Below are 16,934 nucleotides of genomic sequence, written 5' to 3' on the forward strand. Positions count from 1 at the left end.
AAGCCCAAGTAGTAGAATTCCCTTTATGCAATTGTTTATAAGCAATTATAAGGTATGAACAGTGAACAGGTAGAGTTTGTGGATATCATCAGTCAGAACCCATCAGTATCAGAAGTATCACCATCAGAACTACAATATTTATTTATTAGGAAAATGCATAGGCTACCTCTCCTGAAACTTGCTAGAGGCAGCCCACAAAGTGTAACACAATAAAATCTTAAAAACATGAAAGTTATCAAAATTAAAATAATATAATGAATAAGCCAAGTATAAGCTAGGGGTATGAAAACAGGAAGTCTAAAATAGTATCCATAAATAGACCCCAGCTTTGAAGCACACCATAAAAATCACAGCTAAAAATAATGGAAACTTTGAAAAGTAGGTCCCAGGTGAGACTCTGGGGTGGGGGCACTCTAGTGAAAAAGCACCACCACTGAAATGAAAAAGCCCTGTCTCTAGTTGTTGCCTACCTTGTCTCCATAGGTGAGACCACAGAGATGAGGGCATGGGAAATGGATCTTGATTGATAAGCTGGATAGTGTAGGGAAAGGAGGAGATCATTCAAATTCTTTGGCACTTTTAGGCGATAACTAGCCCTATGAATCATGCCCAGGAACGGATGAACAAACTATGCATGGTCTTCTAGGACTAGAGCTATATAATTCTTGTATCACAGCCTCAAAAATAGCTGCTACACGTTGAACTAGTTGAAGTTTTTGGCAGCCTTGCAAGACAGCCCCACATGAAATCCACTACAGTGACTTAGCTTCAATAGATCACTGTTGCCAGTTACACCATAGCTGGCATATCATGTAACGCTGGTAAAAGGTGCTACATGCCACAAGGGAGATGTTTTGTTTCTATCCTACCCCTGCAGAAGTATATGTCTCTGTCCTTGGAGTTTGAAGTTGGAATACATGCTTCAATCAAATGGAAGCCTTTTCACAGTAAACACAGAAGCAGAAAAGACATTGAGTTTCTCTACCATCTAACCATCTTCCTTAACAGTCCCTTTATTCTTTGGTCATCCAAACACTCAGCAGCTTCTGTGACTGGTTTTCTGCTCCAAATATATGTAAATAAATGTTCATTGTTTGCCTTGATGCTTTTAGCAACCTGTTTTTTAAATTCATTTTTTGGGCATGTCTAATTATTGACTTACATTTTGCTAGAGCCTGTTCTCCCTTCTGTTCAATTCATTGGGGTAAACCTGCTTTTTACAAGAAGGCTCTTTACTTTTGATAGCCTCCTTGACTTGCAGAGTTAACCATGCAGGCATTCTTTTAGACTTGGCAGTGCCTTTCCTAACCTCGGAAATGCATTCCAACAGGGCTTCAATTAGTGTGGTTTCAAATAACTGCCAAATGTTTTCTAGGAATTTGACTCAAATGTTTCCCTTTCAGCTTCCTTTTAACTATTCTGATTTTTGTAAATATTTCTGTCTTGAAGTGAAATGTTGCAATTTTGGACTTTGGGGGTAATTTTCCATGAGCATGAATGTTGAATTTAATGACATTGTTTCCACAGTTCCCAACTGGTGCATCAACCTCTATCTCTCACCAGATCTTCAGCCCAAATTGATAGTAATATTATATTTGTGAACACTTACACAACTAGATCCGATACAATCTAGACAGCAGCGCTACTTTTCCCAAGTACACACTGCTGCCTTCTAAATGCCTGTAAACTACAAGCACCTGTTTATAACTAAAACAGAAACTTGCAAGAGGAAGTGTATAATGTGCTCAGTAAACTGTGGGAAAATATGTTTCGGTATAACAGAGATGCTGTGATTAGCCCTAGCCAGCTGGAGTTACTCTTAGATCCTACTTGTTCTAGTTTTGTGACAAATCACACAGACATTTTAAATGAAGCTTGTACCTAGACCAATATTTTGTAGTAGTTTGAGGACAGTTTTATAAAAGGCTATTAATTTCTGAGTTTGAGCTTCCATTTCAAAGTGTGACATTTTTTAATGTGAAGTAATGTTCATGTTAATGATGTACTCTAGAACTGGTACAGTGGGTTATTCTAACCACAGAACTTTGAATAGGGCCAACTTTTAATAGCAAAACAAGTTCCTCCTAGGTAAGCATGTAAATAAAAATATAGAACTGTTGGCCAATCACTGAAAAGATAACATTGAAAATCCTTGCTTTTAATCTATATTGTAACAGGCTCATATAGTGTGACCCTCTTCCATTTTTATTGTTGAAGTTCTGTGAAAGTTTAGTGGGAATTATAAAAAATGTGCATGAATTCTATTTCAGCTCCCCCTCCCTCTGGGAAAATATGCCGTTTGCAAATAGCTATGAATCGTACTTTATGTTTTCTCTCTCTTATATATTAATAAAGCCTTTTTTAATGAACTGCTTCAAACCTCTGTGTTGGAATGTATTTTATTTTGTCAGCCTTCCCAGATGTGTATTTTATAGAACAATGGAATATAAGTACTTTTAAGAGGCATGCATGCATGTGTTCAGAGTAGGTTGAATGTGAACTAATGATACACATCTCAACAGGGTCAGCTTTCAATACTGCAAGAGAAAATAGACCACTTGGAGCGCCTGTTAGCAGAAAATAATGAAATTATTTCAAATATAAGAGATTCTGTGATCAATCTCAGTGAATCTGTTAAGGATGGACAACGTACCCCAGGAGTTATAAACTTCAGTCAAGGGAATTTCTCAGAACTGTCACCTTTAGCTCCCATGCACCTCTCAGTAGATCCTGAAGATTGTCAATTTGCTTTACTAAGTGGAAGCCACACTTCAGATGTACAGGTAAGTCTTGTGAGTGTTTACTATTTTTTGTTGTATCTGCCATCTTTCCAAGAAAGGCTGCTCTTGGTAACTCATGTAAATTGTGTCTAACACTGGGATTTCCAAATCAGTTGAATTGGTTGATTTGCATATTCATTTAAGGAGGCTAATCAAATATACATAAATGAGTGGGTCTTGTAATGAAAGATTATGAGATGTTTGTGCAAATATACTAGATGGAATAGATGAGCATTTCTTTTTTAAAAAATAAGATCTTTTAGTCTTGTCCCTTTCATTCAACATAGACTGAAGATGTATAACTTGTTCATATTTTTGGCACCTCCAGGAAATTAGATGTCATATCTGGTTACTGTGTATGACATTATATAGTTATTTACTGAGAGTTTTATGGTCCAAAAAGACAATTTCTGTAGATGAATATTTTTGCGAGCAGCGTGGTAAAACACTGATTTTTTAAAAGATAGAGGTCTTGTTAATAACCAAAATATCAATCTTCAGATTTAACATTTATTTTCATCTAAGAGTGTATACTTAAAATGTTAATCTAAGTAATAAGAGATATAAACAGAAATATTGAACTAGACAGCTGCTTAGGTATGCTGTGGAGCCATATGCCTTACCTTTGAGAGATTTTTAAATATCACTGCTAGTGGCCTGCAGCCAACTTTCCATGTAAGCTGTGGGCGGGTGCAGCTGTGTGGCCACTGTATTGGAGCTGTGCAGATAAGGGGTCATCTGGAAGGGGGAGCTCTTCTGGGCTGCTCAGTTCCACACCACATTTTCAGACTGTTGGACCATTCCAGCAAATGCTTAGAGGGAGTGTTGCCAGCAGCCAATGATTTGGCTGGTTGTTTCCTGTCATGGTTGGTTATTTTAAAACGCTATCAATGGTTGGTTATTACAAATCAGTGTTTCTCCTGTCTTCTCACTCATCCTCTTGTTTTCCTTACCTTTTGAACCTTCTCCTGGCCTTCCCTCTTTTGATTGAAAGCAGTGTTTGTTGTGGAAAAATAAAAGTCCAGTGGCACCTTAAAGTCTAACATTTATTTTGATATGAGCTTTTGTCAAATATGATATGAGCATTTTATCAAATAGAGATGTGAAAGAGAATTATACTGGGAGATCTTCTGGTGAAGCTAGGGGGAGCAGTCCAGGCTTGGTGTAAATTATACCACCCAGACTGGTACCCAGAGCCAGGTTACTACATTGTAAACACAAAGAAGGCAACAGCAGAATACCACTGACTGTCACCTACAGCTTACAACTTAAACCACTTCAATACATCAACAACAACCTACATCCTCTCCGGAATAAGAGTATTTCTTTCTCGTGATTTGGGTGGCAGGCCTGCCCTTGCTTACAGGCACTCCACCCCTACCTTAAAACAGCTTCTTGCTGACAAACATAAATCATTCTAACTGAATCCTGCAACAGACCTAGATGCCTATTTTGTCCCAAACACACTTGGGCCCTATGGGACACTGTATGCCATCCTGACTTAAAGACACTTCAGTCTCTAATATCTGTATAGGACCCACTTTGAAAAAATTTTAATTGGCTATTCTTAACATGTTTTCTGTGGTACCAATATGAATTTCAGTTAAACTATTGAAATTTCTATCTTCCCTCACCATCCAGTATGTGTAACTGCTAATTTTGTTGATTTATGAGACCCATGACTAATCTTGCTATGTCAGCTGCTTCCTTTTCCCTTTATACTGAGATTTAGACTAAAAAAGACTTATGACATAATTCACACTAAGTTGGCCCCCCAAACTTCCCCATAAGATCTCCAAGCGTAGTGTCTAGGAAGTTGGCTATGACTCAGGAAAGCTCATATTGAGATGGTACCGGACTTTTGTCTAGACAAATCTGTCTGGCCTGTGCCATTCCCCCTTAGAACTGCTGCCTTCATAAACCCTGTCTTCTGTTTTGCAAGCTTCTTCAAGCCTTACTTTATATGTCCTTTTGTCTGCTCTGCTGTGGATTACCAACTCCTGCTTGGGAAATACTTAAGAGATTTGGATGTGACGCCTGCTGGGAAGGGTGGGGTTTAGGAAAGGGAAGGAACTCTGCAGGGCATAATGCTACAGAGTCCACCTTTCAAAGCAGCCACTTTCTCCACGGAACTGATCTCTCATCTGCAGAGCAGTTGTGATTCTCTGATCTCCAGGCCCCACCTGTAGGCTGGCAACTCTAGTTTGGATTCTTGTGTCATAGTGGCCTAGCCAGTGACAGCCATATAAAAGGGAAAAAAGAGAGTTTATTTACATCCCACTTTTTCTCTTCCATAAGGAGCCTCAAAGTGGCTTACTATTGCTTTCCCTTCCTTCTCCCCAACAGAACCTTGTGAGGCATGTGGGACTGAGAGCTCTCTGAGAGTATTGTGAGTAGACCAAGGCCACCTAGCAGGCTTCATATGGAGGAGAGGGGAATCAAAACTGATTCTGCAGATTAGAGTCTGCTGCACTTAACCACTACACAGTGCTACTCCATTACAATTTTGAAAAGCTGAATGATTCACATATATGTGTATGTGGTTGCTCCCCCTCCAGATCATGCATTCTTATTTATATGTGCTTAAAATAGAGTTGTATAGTGGATTGCTAATAAATAAGCAATGTGCAAGTTTCAGTTTGAATGTAAATAACCTTAACCAATATTCATATTTTTTGAACATTGAAAGTTGTCTGTGAGGCTTTGGCTGGACTATGCTAGCATACAACTGTTACTACTACCTTAGTTATTTCTGAGGAAGTGCAGAACCACGTTCTTCATCTATTTTGTGACCTCTTCTTGCCTGTTTCCTTTATCCTTTTTTAGATGGCAGAAGTCTATGATATTCTTCCTTTCGATAATCCAGATGGTGGAGTTTGGAAACAAGGATTTGACATTACATATGATGAACATGAATGGGATAATGAACCTCTTCAAGTTTTTGTTTTGCCCCACTCACATAATGATCCAGGTAAAATGCCATTTCAGAGGGATTTGAAAATTTCTTTTGTGTAGTTATTGTTTCAGAAAATAAGGATCTGCTTCAGGTATGAAGCTCTTGCCTCTATTTTTTTCAGTCCTGGGGCATTCATTCTCTATGTGATAATCTTGATATTTATTATAATAACTAGCTTAATATTTGGGAATCCATCTGTCTCATTTCTTAAGTCTTCATGGCCCTCACTCCTCTGTCACACATTATTTGACTTCAACAGTATTGCAACATCTGGTGGTCCCACACAATGCAGGATGCTGTTATTAGGAGTGTACAACTTTTTGTTTTTATTTACAAAAAATATTTGTTGATGTTTTGGCACTGTATTCATTCATCTCTTGTTTCCCATTCATTTTAGTGAGCAATACATACAGTTAGGTTGTAATTTCTTTGTTTTCTGTCTGATTATACGTTCTGGGTTTGTACTCATAACCCAAAGGATTCTTTTTAGCAAATCTCAGACAGGATAAAAAGAGGCAATTAATTTTTTTTCTTGCCGGGGCAGACATTTGGCAATCATAGAAAACAGAGGAGGCATCATGTAAAGCTTTTAAACATTTAAATCTTTTAACCTTTTAAATCAACTCACATAGCAGTACATATAAAGGAAAGGTGCTATGTATCTAAAAAGGGGGCTGGATGATTCTGAATGTGCCATTCCAGATGTCTAGTCTCTTCTAATCAAAATGCTCAGTTGTCTCAGTTGAGAACTGAATGGGAGAATATTGACTGGATAAAAAACCTTCTGCCAGGAAAAATTGCTCAGTGACCAGTGTAAGAAAGACATGCAGCAATACAGAGAAGGCAGATAGCATTATAGAAGGGGCAGAGTGGAAGGCGTTTGGTACCCTAGAAATGCAGGTAGCATAGCGGAGCTACCTTTGCTTCAGCACAAATCCTTTTGTCTTGTTCATTTTATCATTCATTGTTGAGATGGTGAGTGTGAATGCTTGTTGAAAAGCAAAGACCAGGTTAATACTTCAGTTTCATTACAGTGAATGTCACAAGGCATTAAATTGATGAGTAATGTGTGTGTGCTAATATGAATAACTCTCAGGAGTTCACAATTTGTGTGCACTGCAGAAAACAAAACAAAAAACTAGCAGACAAGGCAGTGACACTAAAGTAGTTAGGATCAGACATACGTGATGAAGTCCACAGATTTCTATCAGCCTATAAAAAGTATATTGAGTATGCATGTATGATTTGGATTGGGAATATTCAGGAAAGGAAGAAGGTATTTTATTGTTAGTTTTTTTGAAGAAGAATATTTCTTAAATATTAGATCATTTCTCTCTTTAAAAATACCAACAGTAATATAGGGAGGCTTGCTATGATTGGTGGAACTGAAGAATCAAATCTCTTTTTCTGTACAGTTCCATTTCAAACCATCTCTGCATGTGCAATTTTCCAGTAGACTGATGGAAGTCTACGAGGTTCGTCATGTCTGTTTCTGCCTTCAGAGATAGAGTTGCATATGTAGCACACAAATTCCCCCCTAACAAGAACTGGAACTTCACATGCATGAAATTGCAACACTGGTTCATACACTATGATAAGCCAAAAATCAGTGACACTGTCAACCACACAGTAACTGTCCTGTTTGCAAAGTAGCAGAAAGCATCTGTAAAATCAGGGTCTTTAAGTAGCACTAGCAGAATTAAAATCTGGGTAGCCACTGCTCATATGTCTCGAAGCCAGTGCAATGCTGTTGAAATAATTTAATAGAGAAAAAAGCAAGATTTTTTTTAACCTGCTGACTGGGAAAGGTTCCCATCAGTTTCATCTTCAGGATCTTTTGGAAATATTCTAAGTTCCTTCTGAATTTGAACCCCTTAAACAAGTCATCCAAGTATCAGAATTGTGAAAATGAGCAGATATTAGTTCTGTTAATTTTTGTTATAAGGGCATTTTGTTGCATTTTTTTAAGATGCCAAATATGCGTGCAGATCCCTAGTTAATATTAACAATGCAGACTTGGCTTTGGAAATGTTAAAATGCATCTTACATCTGTTGAAAACTCTTTCAGAGTGGATTTTATTGAAGTCCTGGGGGATGAATCCAAAGGCTAACAGTGGAGCCTTCTGGTTGGGACAAGGAGCCCTGCTTTGGTGGAAGAGATGTGTTTCATACAAGGGAATGCTGCACAGATTCACACTGCGGGACTTTTCGATCCCACTCAGAGTTATCAACTTGGCCCAGTAGAATGACAGTCACTTAACGGACTATGGTAACTGCTTTGGTGGAAAAATTGTATGGTGATTCGTTCTTATCATTAATTTAGGTTGGCTGAAGACATTTGATGACTATTTCAGAGATCAGACACAGCATATTCTCAATAACATGGTTATAAAGCTGCAGGAGGACAAAGGGAGGAAATTTATGTGGTCTGAAATTTCGTATTTTTCAAAGTGGTGGGATGGAATAGATAGCCAAAAGAAAGATGCTGTGAAAAGGTATGAATTACTGACTTTATTACATGTATCTCTGCAGTTTAGTGTGAAGAATATTAGAGCCAAGTACTAATTATTTGTGAAAGTGCTGAATAGCTAAGTTTGTACTTCATTCTTCCCTGTACACTTTGGTGATACTCCTTTTGTTTAAAGAAACTTCCAGATTCTATAAGCTTGAACAGTTAATATCAGAAATGTGAAGTGCCTAGAAGGGCCATTCTCATATAAAGGGATCTCCTTGGTTACCACTGAAAACAAACAAATAAAACCTTTTTTCATCAAGGTGGTTATTGAGCCATCTCTTGAGGCTTGGTGCTGTCAGTGTTCACCTACTCCAAAAACTATTAAATTAGACCAATTTCTCCCTACAGTGGGGATCATGCTGTGACAGCTAAATCTAGATTTCTCTACTAGCAGCAAGTTCTCCTTCCTCCATGTGGTGATTGCGGGAGCAGAAAAATAAAGAGATTAAGCAAATTGCCATCAGGGTCTGAAGTAGTTTCTGAGATTTCAGACACAATCTGCTTATTTTTTTTACATTTGCAAAAATACTGGCACTTGAGGGCAACATGAGTTCAGATCCTGATCTCTTCAGCACCCTTTAATATTTTCAGCTTTATTTGTACATGCCTCGGCTATGCTATCCACATTCTAACTACTGGGTAGTTCACTTTTTTAATTGTATGTCATGGTGTTAACCTGTACCCTGTATTAATTCTGAGTATAAAGTACTTTTTATTTTTGGGCTCCTTAAATACTTAAAATCATAACATTCTTTTACATCAGTGCTTCATGTGTTTGTCACTAATTTATATTGCATTAGTTGTGATGTTATTTCTGAAACGAGATAGTAATGATATTTTTTGATGTTTGTTGCAAGCTGTTGACACAAAACATCTGAAGTGCTTGTCACTCACTGAGGGCTGGGTCAGGAAGGCTTTATTTGCTCATGTGCAAGTCAAGTTGGTCAGTTCGTAAAGCTAATTGACAGCATAACTAAGTCATAGAATTAGAAAGTATAAATAGGCTGCCATGTGAAAATGAAATTACTATGTAAAATCCTGTGCTATCTACCTCCACAAGGAGAAACAAATTAACTTTGTTTTGCTTGACTGACATAAAGCATACAGATCAACAGTTAATCCCATTCTTTCTTTGCCCTTCAAAAAAGAGGTTGCTTCTAGCTTCTAGCATCAATACTGCAATATATTAATAATATTGTAGTAGAACATAAATATGCAACATTTTCCTTCATGGATTTAATACATAATCAACCTGATTGGACCTTCTTACGCTGAGATCTTCCTGATGTGCTTATGAAGTTGGCACTAGATTATGTATATTTCTAATGGAATCTATTCATAATGTTCAGTTATTTTTCCTGTAGTGAATGATACAATACGAGTAAGTGCATAATAACTACTTTTCTGGACAAGGCTGATCTGTCTATATCTGTATTCTGTTTCCAGCAGCAGTCAATCAGAAAGAGAATAAAATGGTAATAGTCCCTTTTAATTGGCCGATGTGCTTGAAATGCATTGTATGTGTATAATTCATCTGTCACACGTAGATGTGTGAGTATATGTTGTCCAATTCTTACTTAAAGCTCTCTAAGATCTGGGAACACCTTATTCTTGTTACAGCCACCAGATTCAGCCAGCATGGTATAGTGCCGTGGTGCCGAACCTATGGCACTCCAGATGTTCATGGACTACAATTCTCATCAGCCCCTGCCAGCATGGCCAATTGTAGTCCATGAACATCTGGAGTGCCATAGGTTTGCCACCACTGGTGTAGTGGTTAAGACCGGTGAACTGTAATCTGGAGAACTCATTCTTCCACATGAGCAGCAAACTTTTATCTGGTGAGCTGGATTTGTTTCTGTGCTCCTACATGAGGCCTGCTGGGTGACCTTGTGCTAGTCATAGTTCTCCAAGAACTCTCTCAGCCCCACCTACCTCACAAGATTTCTGTTTTGGGGAGAAGAAGGGGAGGAGTTTGAGAGCTTCTTTGAGACTTCTTACAGGCGAGAAAGCAGGGTACAAATCCAAATTCTTATCCTTCTAACTATGTGAAAGGGAACAGAAGTCCTTGTGCAAGTAGAAAAGAAAGGACAGGCTTGAATGGTGCCAACATGGTTGTAGTGGCTAAGAGCGGTTCTGTTGTCAGTTTACATGATTTTATGCTTAATGACAGAAAATATACTAATACGTGGCAGAGCATGTCTGCTTTAATACTGGTATGATATGTAACACCCTCATAATGATTGGCATTTCGAACCTTTTGGCATTGATTAAGGCATGCGAGTTAGACCTATACATTCTTTGGAAGTGTCAGGCTGAAAGAATTAAAATATTCATATTTTGACTATATTGCCACTCAAGCTATAAAGTGGAATGTGTGTTTTAGATTTATTCAAGTGTTCTTTAGCAGGATAGAAGTTAATAAGCTTTTATATTTTAAAGCAATAAAGTGCATTGGCTTCTGTCTACATTACCTTTTTTCCCCATCTGAGCGTGGTATTTTTATTAAGCATCTAAGTTTGAGTTTAACTAGCTTTTCTAATGTGTTTCCACAGAAGCTGCAAGTGGTTAAAATACTTCTCTTTTGACAGTGGAACAACCTTTCCTAACATTGTTTGAAGCTAGTCATTCTCAACATTTTTAAAAGTGTGTGTGTTTAGAGAGAGTTACGTATGTAAATAAAATGTCAGTACATGTGTTTTTCAGGTTAATAAAAGATGGGCAGTTCGAAATAGTAACAGGAGGCTGGGTCATGCCTGATGAAGCTTCTCCCCATTATTTTGCTATAATTGATCAGATGATAGAAGGACATCAGTGGCTAGAGAAGGCACTAGGTGGGTATATGCCAGTGTTGTATCATACATTTGTTTTTATTAGCTCTGCTGTTTAATATTTTAGGAAGTAAGCTATATTACCAATTGTGTTATTTTTAATTTCATATTGCAAAGCTGCAATAAAGTTTTACAGGTATGGTAGAAATCCCATGTGTTTATTTATGGAACTGTTGGTTTTCTCATCAAAGATTGTGTTTAAAACATTTGTATCCCACCTTTCCACCCAATTAGTCTCCATTATTTTCAGTAGCACTTACTGATGGAGTAATGTCTAAGCCAGTGATGGCGAACCTTTTCGAGACCGAGTGCCCAAACTGCAACTCTAAACCCACTTATTTATCGTGAAGTGCCAATACGGCAATTTAACCTGAATACTGAGGTTTTTCAGGTTCTGGTGGGTTTTCCGGGCTGTGTGGCCATGGTCTGGTGGATCTTACTCCTAACATTTCACCTGCAACTGGGTCTGGCACCTTCAGAAGTGTATCACAGAGGGAAGTCTGTTACACACTGTGATACACTCTGTGACTTCTCTCTGTGATATACCTCTGAAGATGCCAGACACAGATGCAGGCCATGGACCCTGTGATCCATGAAACCTTGGGGATTGAGGGGTGGTGGTGGTGGATGGGAAAGCTGTCACTGCCCATGGACCCTGTGATCCATGGGCAGAGAAAGCTTGATGGGGGTGTGGGGTGGATGGATCAAAGGAGTCTGGAGCTCCACTCTCTCTCTCTGAAAGGTAGCCTCTCAGAGAAAAGTGGGCTCCAGCTTTTCTTCTCAGAGAGAGAGGGAAACTCCAGCCTCTGCATTTGTTTGGGGTTAAAAAAACACCCAGGCTGGAGCGGTGGAGGCCACCGAGCAGGTCGCCACCGCCGTTTCCCCCTCTGCCCAAGGGAGAAAGCAGCCACCATCTCCCTGGGGCAGAGGGGGTTCCCTGCTCGAGGCCGCCTGCTCCTGCAACGCAAGAGCAGGCGGCCCCGAGCAGGGCAACGCCGCTGCCATTCCCCCTCTGCCGGAGGGAAAAGGCAAGCACCTTCTCCCTCGGGCAGAGGGGGTTCCCTGATCTGTGCTGCGGGCTCCCGCGCTGCGAGAGCAGGCTGCCCCGAGCAGGTCGCCGCCGCCATTCCCCCTCTGCCCAAGGGAGAAGGTGGCTTCCTTTTCCCTTGGGCAGAGGGGGAATGGCGGTGGCGACCTGCTCGGGGGAGGGGGAGATCCGGGCACTCGCGTGACCGGTGAGAGACCTCCACGTGTCATGTGTGGCATGCGTGCCATAGGTTCGCCATCACGGGCCTAAGCCCTTCAGATGTTGCTGTTGATGTGACAGCACACACCACTCACTGTGCCGTCCATAGCTACCAGTATTCAATATTAACTAAACAAGCTTTATGCTGCTGTTCTGGTGTGTGTGTGTGTGTGTGTTTTATTATGTTTTAATAAACAATCAGCAAGTGTGTGTGTGTGTGTCTGTTTTATTATGTTTTATAAACAAACAGCAGTTAAAACAAATAGGAAGGAAGGTCAATAAGAGGATTCCAGACAAACAAAAAAGTCTTCATCAACTATAAGAAGTCAGTGGTAGAGGGACAGACAAGGGGATTCCACAGTTTTATAGGTAACATGTCATTAAACCACTATAATAAAAGCGAATCTTAGTATGAAAACACTCAGATTTTATCTTAGATCAGACTAATATTGTTAATGATACCAGTCATGAAATTGCCTAAGACTGAATCAGACCATTGATCAGTCCAAGTCAGTATTTTCTATTCTGGGAATGGCCCTCCGATGTCTAATGGTATGTGACTCCATGGTATGATGTTTATTCAGCAATCTTTATGCTGGTGTACTGTGGAAATGTATTATTTTTAACCCATTTATTCTTTTTGTCAGGAGTAAAACCAAAATCTGGCTGGGCAATTGATCCATTTGGGCATTCACCAACTATGGCTTATCTTCTGAAACGTGCTGGATTTTCCAATATGCTTATACAGAGGGTCCATTATTCAATTAAAAAGTATTTTTCAGCCCACAAGACACTAGAGTTTTTTTGGAGACAAAACTGGGGTGTGTATTTTGTTTTTTGCATGATCTTGTGTCAGAACCTTGTGATGTGTTAATCTACTCGAAACAGAAGTAATGTGGATCAGTAGGACTGCCTGTTCTACATGAAATATTATTTCTCCTGAAATAGTTGGTTTATAGGCTGGGGTAGGGGGAAGGGAAGCTTCTGAACTATTCTCTGTTTCTATACAAACAGGTAGTAGAGATGGTGTAGAACTTTTTTTTCATATTTTAATCATGTCTACTAGTTGCATGGTACTCACTTCTGGGGAAGGCCGACCTGGCCACTGTTGAGCATGTCCTGGCAATATCCAGATGGGACCATTACAAGACATTCTGTAGAGCTGACTCAACCTGTAGCTATCTACCTATTCTCCGAAATCATATGAGGGGGCTTTGGTGAGAAATTGCATGAAGATCTTCTTCAAATGCCCCTGAATTGTGGATCCTACTCTTCCAGGAGCTAAGCCTGGCCTTTTTCCAGATCTTTTTGTGTCAACACTTTTTATTTTAGAAGGCATTTGAAGAAAAAATGATTATCTCTGGTTTTAGATTTTTTAAATTGTTTTAGATTTTATGCATGTTATGATTGTAGTTTGTATTTATTAGTTAAATATTTATGTTTTGCAGTCCAGCAAAAGAATTCAGGGTCACTTGCAAAATTTAAAATCTAAATATACAAAATAAAAACACTTTTTTAAAAAATGCACAAAATACCAGCAACAGTAGCCTAAAACTGTAAAACTTTCACCATGTACAAAATCTGTAAAAGGCAGTAATAAAAAAATGAACAACTCATTTTCAAAAGTAAAACAATTCAGAAAAATACAGCATAAGGCAGAAGTTTGACTGCATTTTACAAGAATTTGCTGTTAGGCTGCATGTTTAGAGAGCAAGGACACTTTACATTCTATCTCTTTTTGGGAGAGAAACAACAGGTGGTAAAGTTAAGGCATCGAATGGTAAAGAGGATGCCCGTTAACTCTCCACTACAGTGTATCACTGGTACTCCATTTGTACTTCCTGGGCTCTGTTGCCCATGGTCCTGGTCTAGACAACTGATAGTGTCATACTTCTTGATCCCCATCTTCTTCATGAGACTTTCTGTCACATGCTTAAAATTCTCGGGGGTCTTATGCTGCCACCTGGGAATTAAGGTGTGTCCTAATTTGGAATGGCTAAAGATCACTGGTCTAAATAATTTCCAGAAATGAATACTTACAAGAAATCCTGGATGGTTTTGTAAATTATATTGGTATATTATAGGGAGTGAACAGAATTAATAATAATAAAGAGATGTTACAATAGAAGATTTGAAGGAAAGTCAGCAGAATAGGTATGTGTTGCCTGTAGAAGGCTGGAAGTTGGATAAAGGAGAGAATAAGGATTGCATCCATTGATTTTTTTTCTGACTACTGAATGTAAGACTCAGTGTGGAAAAGGTCAAGTACAGAATGACTTTTAAAGTGCTTTTTCTTGAGTTAGCATCTTTGGAAATCTTTATGATAGCAGGTTGACTTCTGTGCACATGAGTAATTAGGTTAAGAGGGTGCTTTCAGATTGTGGTTGTTTTTGAAGCTATGGGGTTATGCAGCTCTGATTCTCACAATTTATTAATCATATTTTAGTTGGTTCTGTATTGAGTTTAGCCCTTCTGGGACTTCTCGCCATATTTAATCAAAGTTTTCTGCTGTATGCTTTACTCGCGTGCAATTTTATTTCTAGTTAATTTTGAAATGCACGGGACTGATAAGTGGCAAATGACATTTGGTTAAGTAGCTCAGGTAATGGGAGCTTCTTGAGATGCAATATAGTGTGAATGGTTTTCAAAATGGTGAGGTCTTGGCAGTTATTGTCAGCCTCTTGTGATGTATACTGGGAGGCTGGACGTGACAGGCAGTTATAGCTGCTAATTGATCAGGAAGTATGGTATGAATATATGCTTATGATGGCTTATGGTGTCTTATGATGGAGGAATAGGTAAATCATTTCTTATTGTTGGCAAACCCTGGTGGGGGTTACATACTTCACACATTCAGTCTCTTGAATTGTGGCTGTAGTATGAAAAGTAAAGAAAGTGTAAGTGAGCTAATTGCTGATATTGGTTAGAGTTCTGGCTCTGCTCCACAAATGTCCTGCTTTCTACCCCCACCCTCTAGTTCCTCCCTTTCTCTATCCCTTATGCATAGTCCAAAGCCTGGATTTCTCAAGCTTTCAGCCATACCCCACAGAATGTTCATTTGTGGGAAGATACTCCTATGTACCTTACATTTGGATGCCATTGGAGTGTGCAAGAGGGATTTTCAGACCGGGAAGCTTTCATTTGTGCTCTGCAAGGGAAGGACTGTGCCAGCTCAGAAAACCAGACATGTTTGTACTCACCATGGATTTTTGAATGCAGCTTCCATGAACTGGTTAAAGTTAAACTTGTCAGTAAATAATCTCCATCTAGGACAATCTATAATATTTCTGTTCTTCATCTTAATTTTGATATTTTAAAAATTTAGATTCAGGCTCCAGTACAGATATACTGTGCCACATGATGCCTTTTTATAGCTACGATGTTCCTCATACTTGTGGACCAGATCCTAAAATCTGCTGCCAGTTTGATTTTAAGCGTTTACCTGGTGGCAGAGTCAATTGTCCCTGGAGAGTTCCTCCTGAAGCCATTCATTCTGGAAACATTCAGCACAGGTAAATGCATTATGGTATTAATTCCAAAGCCAAACTTATGTAACTTGGAAACTTTTAGTTTAAAATGAGAACAATTGATAATGGTAGAAAAAAGTTTAGCATTCTTATAATACTTGTCTGACTCCTCTGCCCTCGTATGTTGCATAAAAAGGGACTTACTTTAACTTTGAACTGGAAGAAACATTGCTCAGGGGTGTTTAATTCTGCCCAGGCCAAAAACCAACACAGTATAGAAGGGGAGCGGAAGAATAAATGTCTAAAAAGAAGTACAGTATCACTTTTATCAGAAGTTTATTGTATTGGTAAAGTATTAGTAAAGCTCTCTACAGATATATTAACATCATGTATACAGTATTTGAATATTGTTCACTGACATAATAAAGATTACATACACAACTCTATATCATCTTTCCTGTTCTCTCTCAAAGGATGATTTAGGATGAGAGACCAATTAGATTTAGTAGGCATTTGCAAATTCTAGCAACAACAGTTTACCTATACCAAGTGTTTTTGAACAGTATGCCATTTGTTAGTTGCATACCAACATGGCAAGCCTGGTACAACTGCTAATAGTTCCAGCCAGATAACAGCCCAGATGTGAATAATTCAATCATTACTCTGGTGTCTTTCTTTCCTGATTTTGGGGCTGGGCCTTGGTGCCAGTCCTAGTCTGCTAATTATTGGAGGTCATCCTGGCAGCAGGGGTGGGTTTATAATGGCAATGTAAATCCTAATTTGAATCTTGATCTCCTCCAGCGGTGCCAGGTCATTAATTATTGCATTAGGTCATTAAGCCCCAAGGCCATTGCTCCATGAACTCAGACCCACATTGGATTAGGCAATAAAGGGCTGCCCCTTCCCTAGCCCCATGTGTCCTCTGAGAAGTCTTACAACAGCTTCCAGATTCACCATTTTGGGGCCCGGGGATTAGGGTGAGCCTGTATGCTGGACTGACCTTGTCAGAGACTCTTGATTTGTGTACACAAGCAGTGCAAACACTTTGTTTTGTTTTCTTAACCAACAAAATCTGTGAATATAACAAACATAATAGTAAGGTTGTGTTAAAGATTATTCCATTGTATATAGAATTGTGT

General features: G+C 39.0%; 1 protein-coding gene across 1 annotated transcript in view; it reads left to right on the plus strand.

Annotated features, from left to right (window-relative positions):
• Nucleotides 1-16,934, plus strand: part of MAN2A1 (mannosidase alpha class 2A member 1) — a 90,752-nt gene that overhangs the window by 19,716 nt on the left and 54,102 nt on the right. The window contains exons 2-7 of the mRNA XM_048503361.1: nucleotides 2,523-2,783; nucleotides 5,607-5,751; nucleotides 8,060-8,231; nucleotides 10,958-11,085; nucleotides 12,976-13,149; nucleotides 15,654-15,840. Of these exons, the coding sequence (XP_048359318.1) occupies nucleotides 2,523-2,783; nucleotides 5,607-5,751; nucleotides 8,060-8,231; nucleotides 10,958-11,085; nucleotides 12,976-13,149; nucleotides 15,654-15,840 (1,067 nt within the window). The remainder of the gene's footprint in view (nucleotides 1-2,522; nucleotides 2,784-5,606; nucleotides 5,752-8,059; nucleotides 8,232-10,957; nucleotides 11,086-12,975; nucleotides 13,150-15,653; nucleotides 15,841-16,934) is intronic.

This window comes from Sphaerodactylus townsendi, linkage group LG07 (assembly GCF_021028975.2).
Source record: "Sphaerodactylus townsendi isolate TG3544 linkage group LG07, MPM_Stown_v2.3, whole genome shotgun sequence".
NCBI classification, from domain to species: domain Eukaryota; kingdom Metazoa; phylum Chordata; class Lepidosauria; order Squamata; family Sphaerodactylidae; genus Sphaerodactylus; species Sphaerodactylus townsendi.